The sequence below is a fragment of the Suricata suricatta genome, chromosome 12 (assembly GCF_006229205.1).
Source record: "Suricata suricatta isolate VVHF042 chromosome 12, meerkat_22Aug2017_6uvM2_HiC, whole genome shotgun sequence".
NCBI lineage: Eukaryota > Metazoa > Chordata > Mammalia > Carnivora > Herpestidae > Suricata > Suricata suricatta.
In genome coordinates, this window is record NC_043711.1 from 83,774,820 (window position 1) to 83,790,730 (window position 15,911).

The 15,911-nt window shown below is 47.5% G+C and overlaps 1 protein-coding gene across 1 annotated transcript in view; it reads right to left on the reverse strand.

Annotated features, from left to right (window-relative positions):
- LOC115273434 (fer-1-like protein 4) overlaps nucleotides 1-15,911 on the reverse strand; it is a 33,228-nt gene that overhangs the window by 4,379 nt on the left and 12,938 nt on the right. The window contains exons 21-38 of the mRNA XM_029916476.1: nucleotides 15,736-15,852; nucleotides 15,234-15,386; nucleotides 13,994-14,147; nucleotides 13,749-13,873; nucleotides 13,200-13,334; nucleotides 12,902-13,075; nucleotides 12,349-12,465; nucleotides 12,028-12,189; nucleotides 6,906-7,104; nucleotides 6,705-6,763; nucleotides 6,498-6,629; nucleotides 5,622-5,664; nucleotides 5,426-5,532; nucleotides 5,210-5,347; nucleotides 5,006-5,122; nucleotides 1,163-1,290; nucleotides 793-963; nucleotides 219-373 (exon numbers count right to left, since the gene is read on the reverse strand). Coding sequence (XP_029772336.1) covers nucleotides 219-373; nucleotides 793-963; nucleotides 1,163-1,290; nucleotides 5,006-5,122; nucleotides 5,210-5,347; nucleotides 5,426-5,532; nucleotides 5,622-5,664; nucleotides 6,498-6,629; nucleotides 6,705-6,763; nucleotides 6,906-7,104; nucleotides 12,028-12,189; nucleotides 12,349-12,465; nucleotides 12,902-13,075; nucleotides 13,200-13,334; nucleotides 13,749-13,873; nucleotides 13,994-14,147; nucleotides 15,234-15,386; nucleotides 15,736-15,852 — 2,386 coding nt within the window. The remainder of the gene's footprint in view (nucleotides 1-218; nucleotides 374-792; nucleotides 964-1,162; nucleotides 1,291-5,005; nucleotides 5,123-5,209; nucleotides 5,348-5,425; nucleotides 5,533-5,621; nucleotides 5,665-6,497; nucleotides 6,630-6,704; nucleotides 6,764-6,905; nucleotides 7,105-12,027; nucleotides 12,190-12,348; nucleotides 12,466-12,901; nucleotides 13,076-13,199; nucleotides 13,335-13,748; nucleotides 13,874-13,993; nucleotides 14,148-15,233; nucleotides 15,387-15,735; nucleotides 15,853-15,911) is intronic.

Consider the following 15,911-nt stretch of genomic DNA (forward strand, 5'->3'; position numbering starts at 1 on the left):
TGAGGGGTCTCCTTTTGACTCTTTGGGGATCATGCTCACCAACAAAGACCCATTTTTCCCCACCATCCAAGAATCTCACCCTTACTCAGCCAAACTCACCTCCTCTGCTTGCAGGAGGCAGGTTCTTTTGCGGGGACACACTAGAATGGGCAACAGGGGACCCCTGTACCTTAACAATCTTGCTCCCTATGGACTGTCCTTCAGAGATGGATTAGTACCTGGGGGCGGGGTCTCAGGCGATGTCAGAAAGACTTTGCTGCCCACCTTGACAGCCCCGGCTCGGTATTCAGGGCCGGGGAGGCCACAGCGCTGGCATAGGCCGGCCAGGATCTGGGAAGGCCGGAACGCATCACGCCAGGCATTGTATCCATCCCTGCAGGCAGAAAGGGAAGACGGTTCAGGTGGAGTCAGCATATGGACACAGGTGGGCACAGGGCCAGGGATGGGGGCCCTCGAAGACATGGTGATCCAGGTTCATAACTCCAGTGCAAGACAGATTAGTCCTTGCTTATAGTAACCAAGAAAATCAAAAATATATTGCCCACGCTCCAATGGAGAGATAAAATTACATTCATTTTGCACATGAGAAAACCGAGGCTCAGAGAGATCAAGTGACTTATTAGTTGTAGGATTCCAAATCCCAAGCCCAGGTATTGACCAGGTGTTATAAGGTCCTGGTTATAGGGAGGTCCCCTTCCATGAAATCAAAGGATCTCGAGACATCAACAAGAATGTGACCTTGAATGTCTTTGATCAGACTCAGAATGGCTCCTGAGGGTCTGTAGGACTCACATGTCATACTGGGATGCCAGTCCACAGTTTGCCCTGTGGTGGCTATAGAATCGGTTTTCCAGGTCAATGTGGGTCTCCCCGATGAGGTCGTCAGAACCCACAAGGTCATGATCAAACACAGCCACAGTCAGCTCTGGCTCAGCAGGAAGAGAGATGCTGAGCTCCAGGACCCTGGCCAGGAGAGAGAATGGCTGAGGACCCCTCCATGCCCCAGGAGATGACCTTGTTGGGGGGCGGGGGTTCCAGGGGGCCCAGCAGCCTCTGTCCGTTCCCTCACCATCACCATGCCAGCTGCCTGAATGGCATGCCTTGGGCCACAGGGTCAGATGGTAAAGGTGCTCCCATTCCCAAGCCCAGGGCCCAGCCTCACTCTCCAAAGATGGGGTTCAGCTGCTTGGGGATGTAGCGCTCCTTGGTGTCCTGCCGCTCCCGGCCAGCACTCACCACCACATAAGGGTCTGCCTTGCCATTGGGGTCCGCAGGAGCCAGGTTGGTAGCCTAGGGGGACAGTATGGGTGGGGTGAGAGAAGTGTCACTCTCATAACCCAAGGTTACCATTGCTGGACCAAGTCTCAGATTATGTGTAAGCAAGAAGTTACCAAGGAGTTATCTCACACCATGAGGAATCAACTGAAAGCCTGCACGAGATGACTTTTTTCTTCTTTAAAATTAATTATGAAATATTTAAGTCATGCAAATAGGCATAATAAAAATATAATGAGGGGTGCCTAGGTGGCTCAGTCAGTTAAGCGTCAGACTTCAGCACAGGTCATGATCTTGCAGTCCGTGGGTTTAGGCCTCCCATTGGGCTCTGTGCTGACACCTCAGAGCCTGGAGCCTGCTTCAGATTCTGTGTCTCCCTCTTTGTCCCTGTCCCACTCATGCTCTCACTCTGCCTCTCAAAAATAAATAAATGTTAAAAAAAAATTTAATGAAAAATATGTGGAAAGCTTTATAAGACTTTAATATTCAGCTCATAACTTTTTATGTTCACTTTTATTTTTTACTATGATCTAATTTTAATATAAAAAGAATAATATAATAAAATCCTACCAACAAATGGAAACTCCCTGATCCCCTTACCTGATTTAATTTCCTTTTCATCACGGAAGTTGCCAGAATACTTGAGGTTTATAACTCACACAAAGAAAGTAAAAATACTTTTACTACATATGCATGCATCCTTAAGCAATATATAGCACCATTTTACATGTTTTTTAACTGTATGTATTAAACTTACTTTTCTGTTTTGATAACTACATAATTTAGTAAATATATAACATGCATAAATTATTGAAGTATAATTTGTTACAGCAATATATTTTTAGTGTTTTTTACACTCTTATCTACAGTGTATGAGCATTCCAGTTGCTCCACATCTTTATAAACGCTTGGCATGGCCAATCTTTATTATTTTAGCCATTCTAGTGTACGCAAAATTGTAAATCATCATAGTTTTAATCTGCACTTCCCTGATGACTAGGCATGTTAAGCATCTTTACATGTGCTTATTTGCCTTATGTAGGTTTTCCTTGGTAAAGTGGCTGTTCACATCTTTTGCTCTGCCACTGAGTTTTTAATTTTAAACATTATACTTTTGGGGTGCCTGGGTGGCTGGCTCAGTCGGTTGGGCATCCCACTTCAGCTCAGGTCATGATCTAGTGGTTTGTGAGTTCAAGCCCCTCGTCGGGCTCTGTGCTGACAGCTTGGCCTGGAGCTGTGTCTCCTCCTCTCTCTGCCCCTCATCCCCACCTCAAAAATAAACAAACATTAAAAGAAATTAAAATGTTTCAGATTTTTAATTTTAAAAAATATTTTCAAGTTTATTTGTTTTAAGGGAGAGAGAGAAAGAGCACAAATGGGGGCGGGGCAGATAGAGAGGGAGACGCAGAATCTGAGGCAGGCTCCAGGCTCCGAGCTGTCAGCACGGAGCCCGGCTCAGGGCTGGAACTTAGGAACAGAGAGATCATGAGCTGAGCTGAACTCGGATGACCAACCGACTGAACCAACTAGGTGCCCTCGCAAAAAAAAAAAAAAAAAAAAAAAAAAAAAAAAATTTAATTATACTTTTAACTTCTAAAAATTCTATGCAGTCCTTCAAATGGGCTGTTTATTTTTAATTTAATCTCTTGTTCCTTATGCATTTTAATACATTATTTCTTTAAACATTTTATATATTATTATTTTATATTCTCTATCTGGTCATTCCAATATCAATGACCTCAGGAGTCTGAATCTGTGGTTTTTGCTATTCTTATTCACTGTGGCTTTTTTATATATGAGCACTTTTCACCATTACTCATGTTTGGTTTAACTCATCCTGAGGGCCCAAATTGCATGTGCTGTCTGCCAGAGAGGGCTTGCTTTTTACCTCTAACACTTTCCTGGGCAAACTACCAACCTACAGCCACTTTATTATTTATTTTAATGTTTATTTATTTTGAGAGAGAGAAAGAGCACACACAAGTGGGGAAGGGGCAGAGAGAGAGACAGAAAGAGAGAGAGAAACAGAATAAATCCCAAGCAGGCTCCACACTCAGTGCAGAGCCCACGAAGCACTCCATCTCACGACCAAGAAACCATGACCTGAGCCAAAAGCAAGAGTTGGACGCCTAACCGACTGAGCCACCCAGCTGCCCCTAATTTTATTATTTTCAAAACTTCCCAGTCACTTTTGAAAGCTTCTTGTTCTCCATTTGGGAAATATATTAGATGGTTGTTTTACATTTTAATATTTGAATATTCTAACATCCAAAACCCTCAGAGGTTTCATTCTCCTTTGGTTGTTTTTTTCTGACAATTTTTCCTGATAGTTTTTTTTCTTTTTTTTTTTTTAATTTGGGGTTGTGAGCCCAAACTTGGCTGTCTAAATCTATGAAACCAGGGTAACTTTGAGACCATTTTAAGCCAACTTCTCAGTATTGAGTTTCCTGGACTGAGCAGATTTAAGTCTTAAATCAATGTGAGAGCAAAACTAATTATAAATTCTCAGGGAAGACACTGTTTTCTACTCCCCCCATTTGGAGCAGAGGCTGAAACAGACCATGTACCTAACAAGCTCCTTCCCAGTGAGCAGGCTTCCTCTTACACCTCCTTCCCTAAGAGCAGAGCCCTCCCCGGCAAGCGTCTAGTTGCGGCTCCCATCTTAGAGAGGCTGTCAGAAGCTAAGCCTTGGGGTCCAGGTACGGACAAACCTCTCAAGACAACCCGTGTCCCAGGGCTTCCACTTGGGAGTCCTTCTGCCTCTTCATCTTAGACCCACTGGGAATTCCCTTTCTTATGAGCTTAGCATTCATATAGGATTGTTTATCTGGCATTTCTAGATGTATTACATCAGGAAGTTGTTTCCAGCCATCTAGTCTGTGATACTGCTAGAAGCAGAAGATCAAGATGACTCCTACTGGGGCGCCTGGGTGGCTCAGTCGGCTAAGCCTCCGACTTCGGCGCAGGTCAGATCTCACGTTCGTGGGTTCGAGCCCCGCGTCGGGCTCTGTGCTGACAGCCAGCTCAGAGCCTGGAGCCTGCTTCTGGTTCTGTGTCTCCTTCTCTCTCTGCCCCTCCCCCTCTCATGCTCTGTCTCTCTCAGTATCAAAAATAAATTGAAAAAAACATTTAAAAAATTAAAAAAAAATGACTCCTACTATCGAATTATGCACTAGGATGTGCTACAGAACATTTATTTAAATTATGTCTTAGTCATGATCCTTATATTTAAGCCAGATAGAAACCCAGTATCTATTCCGGTGCTGGGATCAAAGTAGGCAGAGCAACCCACTCATGCCTCTCACTCCCTGAGATGCCTTTTGGAAACTTCAGGGCCCAGCTGAGTGCTGTGTGACCACAGCAAGGCAAGAACCTGTGTGACGGTCTGTGGTTTTTTTGTTTTGTTTTGACCCTTCTCCCCCATGTGAAGGCATTTGATGATAAGCCACTGTGAAACTTGAGGTTCAGAGCTGTGCTCTTCCTGGAGTTACACTCCCCTAAGGGTCTGGAACTATGAATAAGGAGTCAGAAGACCTGAACTCTAAATTCCAGTTCAACCTTGAATGAGGTTTGTAACCCTGGGGAGCCTTTCAACTTGTGCCTAAGATTTCCCACCTGAAAAATGAAGGTGGACCTGATCCTGGAGATTCCCTCCAGACCCTCAGTTTGTAGCCGTCACGCACGTCACCCTCACTGGAGCTGGAGGCACGCTGGGGCGGTGGGTGCTCACCTTTACCACATATACTCTGACCAGCAGCTTGATGGGCCGGTTGTGTGGGACCCCCCGGGAGATCTGGGGCTCAGAGAACGACACTGCCTCCGATTCGGGGTAAATAAGGAAGGAGCCCTGGAGTGCAGGGAAACAGAAAAGTCCCTGGGAAAAGAGCCTTCCTTCAGCCTCCCCCCTTGGCCACCCTTCCTTCCCCAAACATACCTTGAACTTGCCCACACGGTGTCCAGACCTTTCTTCCTCTGCATCTCCATCCTGGCCCCCTTGCCCTCGGTACAGAGGAAATACATTCAGCCAGTCTTCAAAGTTGTTAAACTCCTCCTCCAGGGTGCTGTGGTAGATCTGAAAGGCCGGGGCCTCCGTGGTAGACCAATGTCCACAGAGTCCTAGCAGAATCCGCTCTCCCTGACCCCTACTCACCTTCAGGGTGGCTATTGCTTTCTTCTGGGACACAGAGCCTTTAACTTCAGCCTCACCTTGACCCTGGTCTTGGGCCTCCCCATCCACAGAAATGAGATTGACCCCATCTGGGAACAGCAGAAATGCCATAATTAGAAATACTGGTGTCAGGGGAGGAGGCGAGACAGAGGAGGAACAAGAAAGCCAAATCTCCTACCTGACTCCCCAGGGTCATCCATCTCATCCTCATCAAAGCTGGTCTGAAATCAAAGGGCAAGTCAGAGATTCCTCCTACCCTTCACCTTCTTAATCTACCCCTTTTCCAGGACAGGAAGTCAGGAAATCTTAGTCCCAGCTCCGCCGGGTGCACCGCTTGCATTTGCAAAGCAGTTTGGCTAGTCCTGCACTGCCCAAGACAGTAACCCCAGCTCTGTGTATCTAGTGAACGCTTGAAAGTGAAAATTGAGATGTGCTGTAAGTGTAAAATATCAGATTTTAAAGACTTAGCATAAAATACGAGTGCCAAATGTCCCGTTATTTTTTTATATATAAAGGTTACTTGTTGAAAGGATATTTTAGGGGGCACCTGGGTGGCTTAGTCGGTTAAGCCTCCGACTTCAGCTCAGGTCATGATCTCAAGTTTGTGGGTTTGAGCCCCATGTCAGGCTCTGTGCTGACAGCTCAGAGCCTGGAGCCTGCTTCTGATTGTGTGTCTCCCGCTCTGCTCCTCCCCCATTCATGCTTTGTCTCTCTCTGTCTCTCAAAAATAAAAGTTTAAAAAAAATTTTTTAAAGAATATTTTAGGTTAAATAAAATAGATTATTAAAGCCCATTTCACCTTCCTTTCACTTTTTTTTTTAATGTGTTCACTTCCAAAGTTAGAACTACATATGTAGTTCACATACTTCTGACAGCACAGGTTTAGATCATGGAGTCAGTAATTCTCAGCTTCCAGAACTGTTACAAAGGTGAGAAAAGATGTGCAATGAAGAGCTCTGGAAAGCTGTGGAGCCCCACATCTGATGAGATCCTTCTTTTTGCCACTTACCCCCTCGGCCTCCAGCCGCAGCCTGGGCCCCGCCTCTGCACCCACCTGCGCCTGGAGCTCCTGCAGCGACGCGTAGTACTTGGACCACCAGTCAAGCTCTTTGGGATCTGGGATGTCCTCCTCCAGCTCGGGGCCTTGGTTCAGGAGGCTTCCCAGCGGAAGCTTCTTCAGAGGAGCCTGAGGGAGAGAGACCTGAGCGCCCCTAATCCAGCACCACCCAGCCCTTCCCCACCCATTTCCATGCCCCATCACCTTGAGAAGCCGTCTGGGCATCCCCACTTCAGCCGAGAAGGGATCCAGGGCCCTGTGTCCTGGGAGAGGGGAAATGACACCAGGAGGAGGTCAGGTGAAGTCAGACTCCATGCCCCACGGGAGAGTCCGCTGGAGCCATCTCGACCCGGGACCAGAGGGGCGTCTGCCTGGTAGCCCTTGAGGGGAAGGAAGGCCCCTTACCTTGTGGTCTCTTGGACACTAGGTCCCCTGTCTCTTCCTCTTCTCCTTCCTCCTCGGGGGGATCCTCATGAGCCCGCAGTATGAATCGCAGCATGTGGGAGACAACGTGGGAACCCACCAGCACAGTGCGGCCAAAGGCCCGGCGCTCAATCACCAGGATGCTGAGTGGGGGCTGCAGGTGAGGCTGTTCAGGCAGGTCCTGGGGGTGGGGAGAGAGGGACTGGGTCTCTGAAGACCTGGGGAGGAGGGAGAGGCAGCAGCAGACGGACAGAAAACAATGTAGCTAAATCTGCTTTCCCAGGCTCAGCTCCGTCACAGCCTCACTGTGTAGTGTCTGCGAAGTCCCTGAGCCTGTTTCCCTGACCAAAAAGAGAGACAGTCCTGCACCCAAAGACTGTTGTAAATATCAAAGGTCATAATAGATACAAAATGACCTTGGAGCCAAAAAAGTGCTATCAGAAACATGTGGTGGTGGTGGTGATTATTAAACAAAGGATCAATGCTTAGTTTGCTGGTACAGATTTAAAGCCGTAACAATATATATGTATGCCCTCTAATAGGGGAATTCTAGATCTATCAATGGACCCTAAGGGGAGGGACAGTAGTTAAAATACTGTACTGTTGTGGTTATTTTATACATATGTGACAATTATCACACAAAGGAGGGAAGAGGGAATGGCCCTATAATGGAGAGAAGTTTTATTGGAATTGAATTAGTATTAATCTGAAGTAGATTGTGAAAAATCCGTACACATACTGCGATCCCTAGAGCAACTACTACGTAAAACTCAACAAAGGAATTAAAGTAATACACTAATAAATACCTATTTAATACAAAAAGAATACAAATACAATTTAAATACAAAAAATTATTTTTGTGGTAAAGGAGGCACAAAAAATATGACAGACATATAGAAAACAAATACCAGGGATGCCTGGGTGGCTCAGTTGCTTGAAACTCTGACTCTTGGTTTAGGCTCAGGTCATGATCTCATGATTTGTGGGATAGCGCCCACTGTCAGGCTCCGCACTGGCAGAGCGGGGCCTACTTAGGCTTCTCTCTCTCTCTCTGCCCCTCCCCTTCTTGTGAAGTTATTTTAGGGAGTGTATTGTAAACCCAGAGAAAGCAAATAGAGTAATTGGTGAACCATCAGCGACGTTCTGGTCTCAAGGCTGTCAAACACGATGGCACTACGGGCTCCAGAGTCCCCCCCACCCCGCCCCGCCCCCATCTCCCAGGCGCCAGTCAGGAAACACCCACTGTAGAAACTGCACATCTTCCCTGCATGCTTTCCTGTAAACACCAGATCTGTGTTTGGTCTGGAGGCTCTTTATGTTTTCCTCCCATGCCTCGGCGTTCTTTGATGTGTACATCTGGCGAACATGAAATAAAGGCCACGTGCAGTTTGCTGCTGCTGTTTCGCTGGCAGAGGCAGCCACGCACGTCTGCTCCGTCTAAGTGCCTGAGAACTTATTCTTCAGTGTATACGCTGGCTCGCTCTCCCCCTCTCTCAACATAAATAAACATTAAAAAAGAAAAAAGAAACAAAACAAACAGCAAAATGGCGGATGTAAATACAACCATGTCAATAACATCAAATGTGACTTTGGAGAACAAAGACAAAAGAAATGCAGGAAAAAAAATTAAGTTTCCTTTGCCTTGGCAAAGTGCTTAAGACAGTCAGGGTGACCTTCCTCCAGAAACTCAACTGCCTCTATGTTAATACTTTGCTAGAGGCAAAATGCAACCTTAGCTTTACATTAGCCTTACCTCCAGGATCCTGTAAAAATCCCTTTGGGAATTTCCTTTATTTCTATTCCACCCCCCAAAGATAAATGTTAGCAATCATCCTCCAAGCAAATGGCCCATTGATCTCCATCTGAAGGGTCTCATGACTAAGGTTTTACTAGACAGTAGTAAATGAGCTTATCCTAACAGCAGCTAGCCCCTCACGGTCCTGGAAACTGCTTCCAAATTCCTCAGCGATTTACACTATTTCTAACCCTCTTCCAACTTGAAGGCATATAATCAGTCACTCTTCACACCCCCAGTGCAGCTCTTTCTGCCCACAATTCCTGTCCCTGTGCTTTAATAAAACCACCTTTTTTGCACTGAAGATGTCTCAAGAATTCTTTCTTGACCATTAGCTCCTGGACCCTAGCATTTAACATCAACTCTATTAAACACTTCAATCAAAAGGCAGAGATTGTCAACTGGATGCTTTTGTTTTTAAAGATGCCACTATGTGCTAAGTAAGAGACACTCTTTAAAAAGACACATATGAGTCGAAAGGAAAAGGATGGGGAAAGATACATCATACAAACAGTAACGATAGAGAGCTGGAATGGCTTTACTGTCAGACAAAATGGACTTTAAGACAAAATTTTACTAGAGGCAAAGAGGGACATTCTGTGCTTGCACACACTCTCTCAAAATAAATAAGCTTTATTTTGTTTTAACATTTATTTATTTTTGTGAGAGAGAAACACAAAGGGTGAGTGGGGGACGGTCAGAGAGAGAGGGAGACACAGAATCAGAAGCAGGTTCCAGGCTCTGAGCAACAGGTCAGCACAGAACCTGATACGGGGCTCAAACCCTTGAACTGTGAGATCATGACCTGAGCTGAAGTTGGCCGCTTAACCGACTGAGCCACCCAGGTGCCCCAAAATAAATAAGCTCTAAAAAGATCATTAAAAATAAACAAAAATAAATAAATAAAATCATTAAACAAAACACTAAAGCTCAACAAAGACAAGTGATTTGACAAGCTCCTAATTGGTATGGCCAGAATTTAAATCCAAAGTCCATACTACAAGAATTACAAATTACACAAAGAATGCATTTCTTTGCCCCTAGTGTCTCAGAGACTAGATGGATTCCTTGTAACCTATACTTCATGACCCTTACCTAACCCACTTATCCAACAGAGACAAGAGAGTACCACCAGTTCATGGATTAATCCAGAGATCAGCAAACTATAACCTGTAAGCCAAATCTGGCCCACTGCCTGGTTTTTTTTATAAATAAAGTTTTATTGGTACACATTCATTTACTTGCTGTTTATGTCTGTTTTTATGCTACTGTTACTAGTTGAGTAATTACAACTGAAACTGTATGGCCCACAGAGCCTAAAATATTTACTATCTGTCTTTGTATAGAAAATTTGCTCCAGACTTCAAGCTGCATTACAAAGCTGTAATCATCAAGACAGTATGGTACTGGCACAAAAACAGACACATAGAGGAGCCTGTGTGGCTCAGTCAGTTGAGCGTCTGACTTCGGCTCAAGTCGCATCTCGAGGTTCATGGGTTTAAGCCCTACGTAGATCAGGCTCTATGCAGACAGCTCGGAGCCTGGAGCCTGCTTTGGATTTTGTGTCTCCCTCTCTCTCTTTCCCCCCTCTGCTTGTGCTCTGTCTCTTCCTCAAAAATAAACCTAAAAATTTTTTTAATTAAAAAAAAAAGCTAGACACATAGATCAATGGAATAAATACAGAACCAGAAATGGACCCATAGGGGCACCTGGGTGGCTCAGTCGGCTAAGTGGCCAACTTCCGCTCAGGTCATGATCTCATGGTTCGTGAGTTGGAGTCCCACGTTAGGCTCCATGCTGACAGCTCAGAGCCTGGAACCTGCTTCAGATTCTGTGTCTCCTTCTCTCTCCGCCCTTCCCCTGCTCATGCTCTCAAAAATAAACAAACATTAAAAATTTTTTTTAAAGAAACAGACCCATAAACATATGGCCAACTAATCTTTGACAAAGCAGGAAAGAATATCCAACAGAAAAAAGACAGCCTCTTCAGCAAATGGTGTTGGGAAACCTGGACAGTGACATGCAGAAAAATGAACCTGGACCACTTTCTTACACCATACACAAAAATAAACTCAAAATGGATGAAAGACCTAAATGTAAGACAGGAAGCCATCAAAATCCTGGAGGAGAAAACAGGCAACAACCTCTTTGACCTTGGCCACAATAACTTCTCACATGACATGTCTCCAGAGGCAAGGAAAACAAAAGCAAAAGTGAACTATTGGAACGTCATCAAAATAAAAAGCTTCTGCACAGCAAAAGAATAAGCAAAACTAAAAGGCAACTGACAGAATGGGAGAAGATAATTGCAAATGACATATCACATAAAGGGTTAGTATCCAAAATCCATAAAGAACTTACCAACACCCAAAAAACAAGTAATCCAGTGAAGAAATGGGCAAAAGACATGAATAGACACTTCTCCAAAGAAGACATCCTGATAGCTAACAGACACATTAAAAATGTTCAAGATCACTCCTTATCAGGGAAATACAAATCAAAACCACAATGAGATACCACCTCACACACATCAGAATAGCTAAAATTAACAACTCAGGCAACAACAGATGTTGACAAGAATGTAGAGAAAGAAGAACCCTTTTGCACTGCTGGTGGGAATGCAAACTGGTGCAACCACTCTGGAAAACAGTATGGAGGTTCCTCAAAAAATTAAAAAAAGAACTATCTTACAACCCAGCAATTGCTCTACAAGGTTTTATCCAAAGATACGGGAGTGCTGATTCAAAGGGGCACATGCACCCCAATGTTTATAGCAGCGCTATCGATAGTCAAAGTATGGAAAGAGCCCAAATGTCCATCGTCTGATGAATGAATAAAGAAGATGAGCCAGGGTGGTTCAGTCGGCTAAGCCTCCGACTTCGGCGCAGATCATGATCTTGCAGTTTGTGAGTCTGAGCCCCGCATCGGGCGCTGTGCTGACAGCTCGGAGCCTGGAGCCTGCTTCCGATTCTGTGTCTCCTCTCTCTCTGCCCCTCCCCCACTCATGCTCTGTCTCTGCCTTAAAAATAAACAAACTATTAAAGAGAAAAGTTTTAAAAAAAGGAGAACATTTGTTGGGATGAGCACTGGGTGTTATAGGTTATAATGAATCACTAAATTCTATTCCTGAAGTCATTATTATGCTATATGTTAACTTGGATGTAAATTTAAAAATAATAATTAAAAAATAAATTAAAAAAAATGTGCGGATCCCTTGGTTAATCTAAGATGACTGGCTAGGAATTCACCATCCCATGGCCCTTTCGCTTCTTAGGCCCAGCACGTCTGGCTCCCAGCCCGTGTCCTCACCACTGTCAGATGCCTGACCAGCTCAGTGAAATTGGGGTTCTCACGGTAGCTGGCCAGAACCTCCGACTCCACACGTCGCCCGGCCACCTCCAGCACAACCTGCGGCTGCTCCACTTCAAACAGATGCACACGGCCGAGGCCCCTCAGACCCCAGAACAGCACCTGGATCAGGAAGTGAGAAATTCAGGGGCCTGCACTTGACAGAGGGCATGGGGAAGGGGGGGTGGCGGGGGGGGGGGGGGTGGGGTGTGTGTGTGTGTGTGTGTGTGTGTGTGTGTGTGTGTGGGGGGGGGGGGGGGGGGTGTAAGTGTGATGGACTACCTCAACACGGAACTCCCTGAGCACTGGCCGCACATTAGGGGGCAGGGACAGGCGTCCGGAGAGGTGCTCGGCCAGCGTTGTCAGATCCTGGGGCTGTACATCACTGGGCACTGAGGGCTGCAGGGGGCAAGAGGTCAGAGGTCAAGGAGGAATCAGGCCAAAGGAGGGAAATCTGGGCTTGGGGAGGGGATATTGAGAGCTGCCAGTGAAATACGAATCCAGAGGAACGAAAAAGGCTGGTGGGCAGGAGGGGCGTATCTCAGGAAGCAGCCATGTACAGGAGGGGAGGTGGGTGCCTGAGGCATGGGGACCAACCTGCGGCCTAGGGTCTCTAGGGCGGGAGGCCTGGCAAGAGCAACCTACAGTATTTGTACTTCTAACATTCCGTGAAGTCGGGAGGTCGAATGAGGTGACCCCAGGACAATCTGCAGCCTGCATTCTTGGGGGGGTGGGGGTTATCCCTGGACATGCCCATGGTCCATAATCTCTGGAGCCGGATGACCTGATAGGATAAGAGTCCACAGCCTGTGCCGCTAGGCCAGGGTACTCTGACCTCGAGTCGGCCACTGTAGTCCAGTTCAATGAGTTCAAAGGTGGCGATGAGCTCTCCAGCTGCCCGGGGCCCCTTCCTTAGGGGGAAGAACTGTAGTTCAGGGTGTTGGTAAGGGTCCTCGGTCAGCTTCACCCTCGGGGCGGCCAGGGCCCTGCCCAGGAACACAGGGGGGCCCTGCGGAGAGCAGGGCAGTGAAGACAAAACTAGAAGAAGCTCAAGAGCCAGGGGAGGGGAGCATCAAGATGAGGCGTGGGGGGCACTCGGAGATGGGAACAGATGGGGCCCGGGCCGCACTCACGAACTTATTGTGGTCAAAGACATTGATGACCACTAATGGAGGCTCGTCCTGCAGATGCTCCCTCCTCCCGTCCACGATCAGCTGATCAAACACCAAGAGCTCATCCCACAGGGGACTCAGCGTCTGCTCCAGGACCTTAGGGACGGTGCAGAGAAGGAGTCAAGGGCGGCATCAAAGGAATCTCCCAACACACATCCCACATGAGCACTCTTGCCCTAAAATGATACTTTAAGCAGCTGCTTACCACAAAAGGAGGGAGATTGTGGTGCAGACGAAAGAGCCGATTAGAGGGGTTGGGGCCTGGTCCCCCTAACTGTAATCTGCCACCCTCGGGGCTAGTCCTACAGTCAACCCCTCAAAACAATTCTCTGCCTCTAAGGCCCTCTAGTTTTACACCACCCTCTAAAACAGGGCGGCCCAACCCAGTATCCTATCCTGAAAATCCAGAGCAGGAAGAGAGACTTAGGGCCTGAGGAAAACCTCAGCCCTCACCCCACTCTGTCTCCCGGGGCCACCCTGCTCCCTGTGACATCCCAGGGCAGCCCTCACCCGTGTAGTCTGGCACTGGGTAGAGATGAGGACTCGAGCAAAGGGGTCCGAAAGCCCGCTGTCATCTGCTGCCAACACCCCTCGGGCCTGGTACAAGTGGGCCCGGAGCTGGAAGTAGCTGAAGTCTGGGGGGCAAGAAGGAGAGATTTGCTCAGGGGACCACCGGGTCCCTGACCCCAGACCCCTCCAAACCCCCAGCTGAGCATCTAGCCCCACACCTGAAGCAAGTGCTGAGCTGTACTCACCATCCCGGCACAGGTGGTGGGGCAGCCCCACCGAGGGCTCAGGCAGCAGGTCCTGGGGGAGCTCTGAGGTGCAGGCCTTGGCTTGCTTGCCCAGCCCTAGCCACAGGAAGAGCTCCAGCTTGGCACAGGCTTCGCCTGGAGCTGCCCCGGGTGCCTATTGCAGGGAGGTGGCATGTTAGGGCCCACCTCTGACTGCCCCCCTGGGCCGCCCCTGCTCCCCCAGGGTGTGCCCATGCTCTCTGTAACACTAGATCACTCCCCAGTGCCGAATCCAAAGAGCACTCCCTGTACCCTACCCCTACACCCCGCTCCATGCCCTCTATCCAGTACCCGTTACCCTGAACACTCCCATATCCTAGGCCTCCAGCCCCAACACCATCGCTTCCTATACCAAACCCCGTACCCCCAAAATGCACTCTAAGCTCTGCCACACTCCATGCTTACCCCCCTGTCCCCTTGGCCCCAACACATCTAGATGCCCTGTTCCCTATCCCAACAGTCATTGCTTCTTAGCACTAGAGACCTTTGCTGGCTTCTATTCCAGGGGCACCTTGATTGGAAGCATTTTGCCCCCAGACCAGCTGTACTTAACGGAACAGACCCGTCACTCTCCCATCCTCATCACCAGTGGCCTGTCAGGGCCTAGTGAGCAAAAGGGCCAGCACAGGCCCAGAGCTGACAAAACCTGGTGTTTATCTCACACCAAAGGGGACCGAGGTAAAGGCACAATCTCCTTTTGGCTTTTAGGATAATTGAAAAGAGTTCAGGTATACTCTTAAAAAGAATAATAATCTTTAAGTAAATTTTAAATGTAAAAAATTTAAAAATTAAAGTAAGTCATTTTATAAATTAAAATATTTTAATTAAAAAGAAGTTTTTTAAATAAGAAAATTTTAAGTTAAAAAAGTTTTTTAATGTTTTATTTATTTTTGAGAGAGAGAAAGCATGAGCAGGGGAGGGTCAGAGAGAGAGGGAGACATAGAATCTGAAGACAGGCTCCAGGCTCTGAGCTAGCTGTCATCATAGAACCCGATGTGGGGCTCGAACCCATGAACCGTGAGATCATGACTTGAGCCGATGTTGGATGCTTAACTGACTGAGCCACCCAGGCGCCCCAAGTTCTTTTTTTTAAATAGAGTTTGGACACCCCCTGTTGGGAACCACAGGCCTCCACCCCATCCCCCCACCCCCACCCAGGAGCCTCACCCCATTCCAGTCTCCAGCAACCCACACCCCTCACCGAGAGCAGCAGACTCTGGATCTTCCCGCAGTCCCGGCCTCGCTCCTCCTCAACCACAGAGAACAGCACATCCTGGGCAGGAATCCGGGCCCAGGCCACTCGGCGCCGCCCGCCGAGCATCCAGACTAGCACATCTGGGAGGGGGGGCTGGGGCTGTGGGCAGAGAACTGGGTCCTGGATGGAGCTGAGCCCACCTGTGCCGCAGCTTCCATTGGACCGCTGGACACAGCATCCATCTTAGTCCTGATAAATACTCCCTAAAGCCCAGATCCATATGGCCATCTGCCTCCTAGACATCTCTCTCCGGGATGCCCCACACACAATTTCAAAGTCTAACCTGATTTTTTTTTTAATTGTGGTAAAATACACATTGCATAAAACTTAACCACTGGGATCATTTTTAAGTGTACAGTTCAGTAGTACATGGTTGTATATCAATCAGCGTTGTACAACCATCACCACCAGAGTATTCAGGGTAGGGAAATAGATGGCCAGGTGTTACCTCCTGGGCCAGGAAGCGCAGTTTGGCCAAGAGCTTCTTGGCTAGTGCCACCTTCTCTTGCACGTTGCTCTGTCTCAGACCCCATAGAAGCCGCAGTCCTTGCTTTGCCAGCAGGTTCTGGAAGGGCAGGAAGAAACATGAGTGGAGGGCCCCAGCAGGTACCCCTGATCAACCTC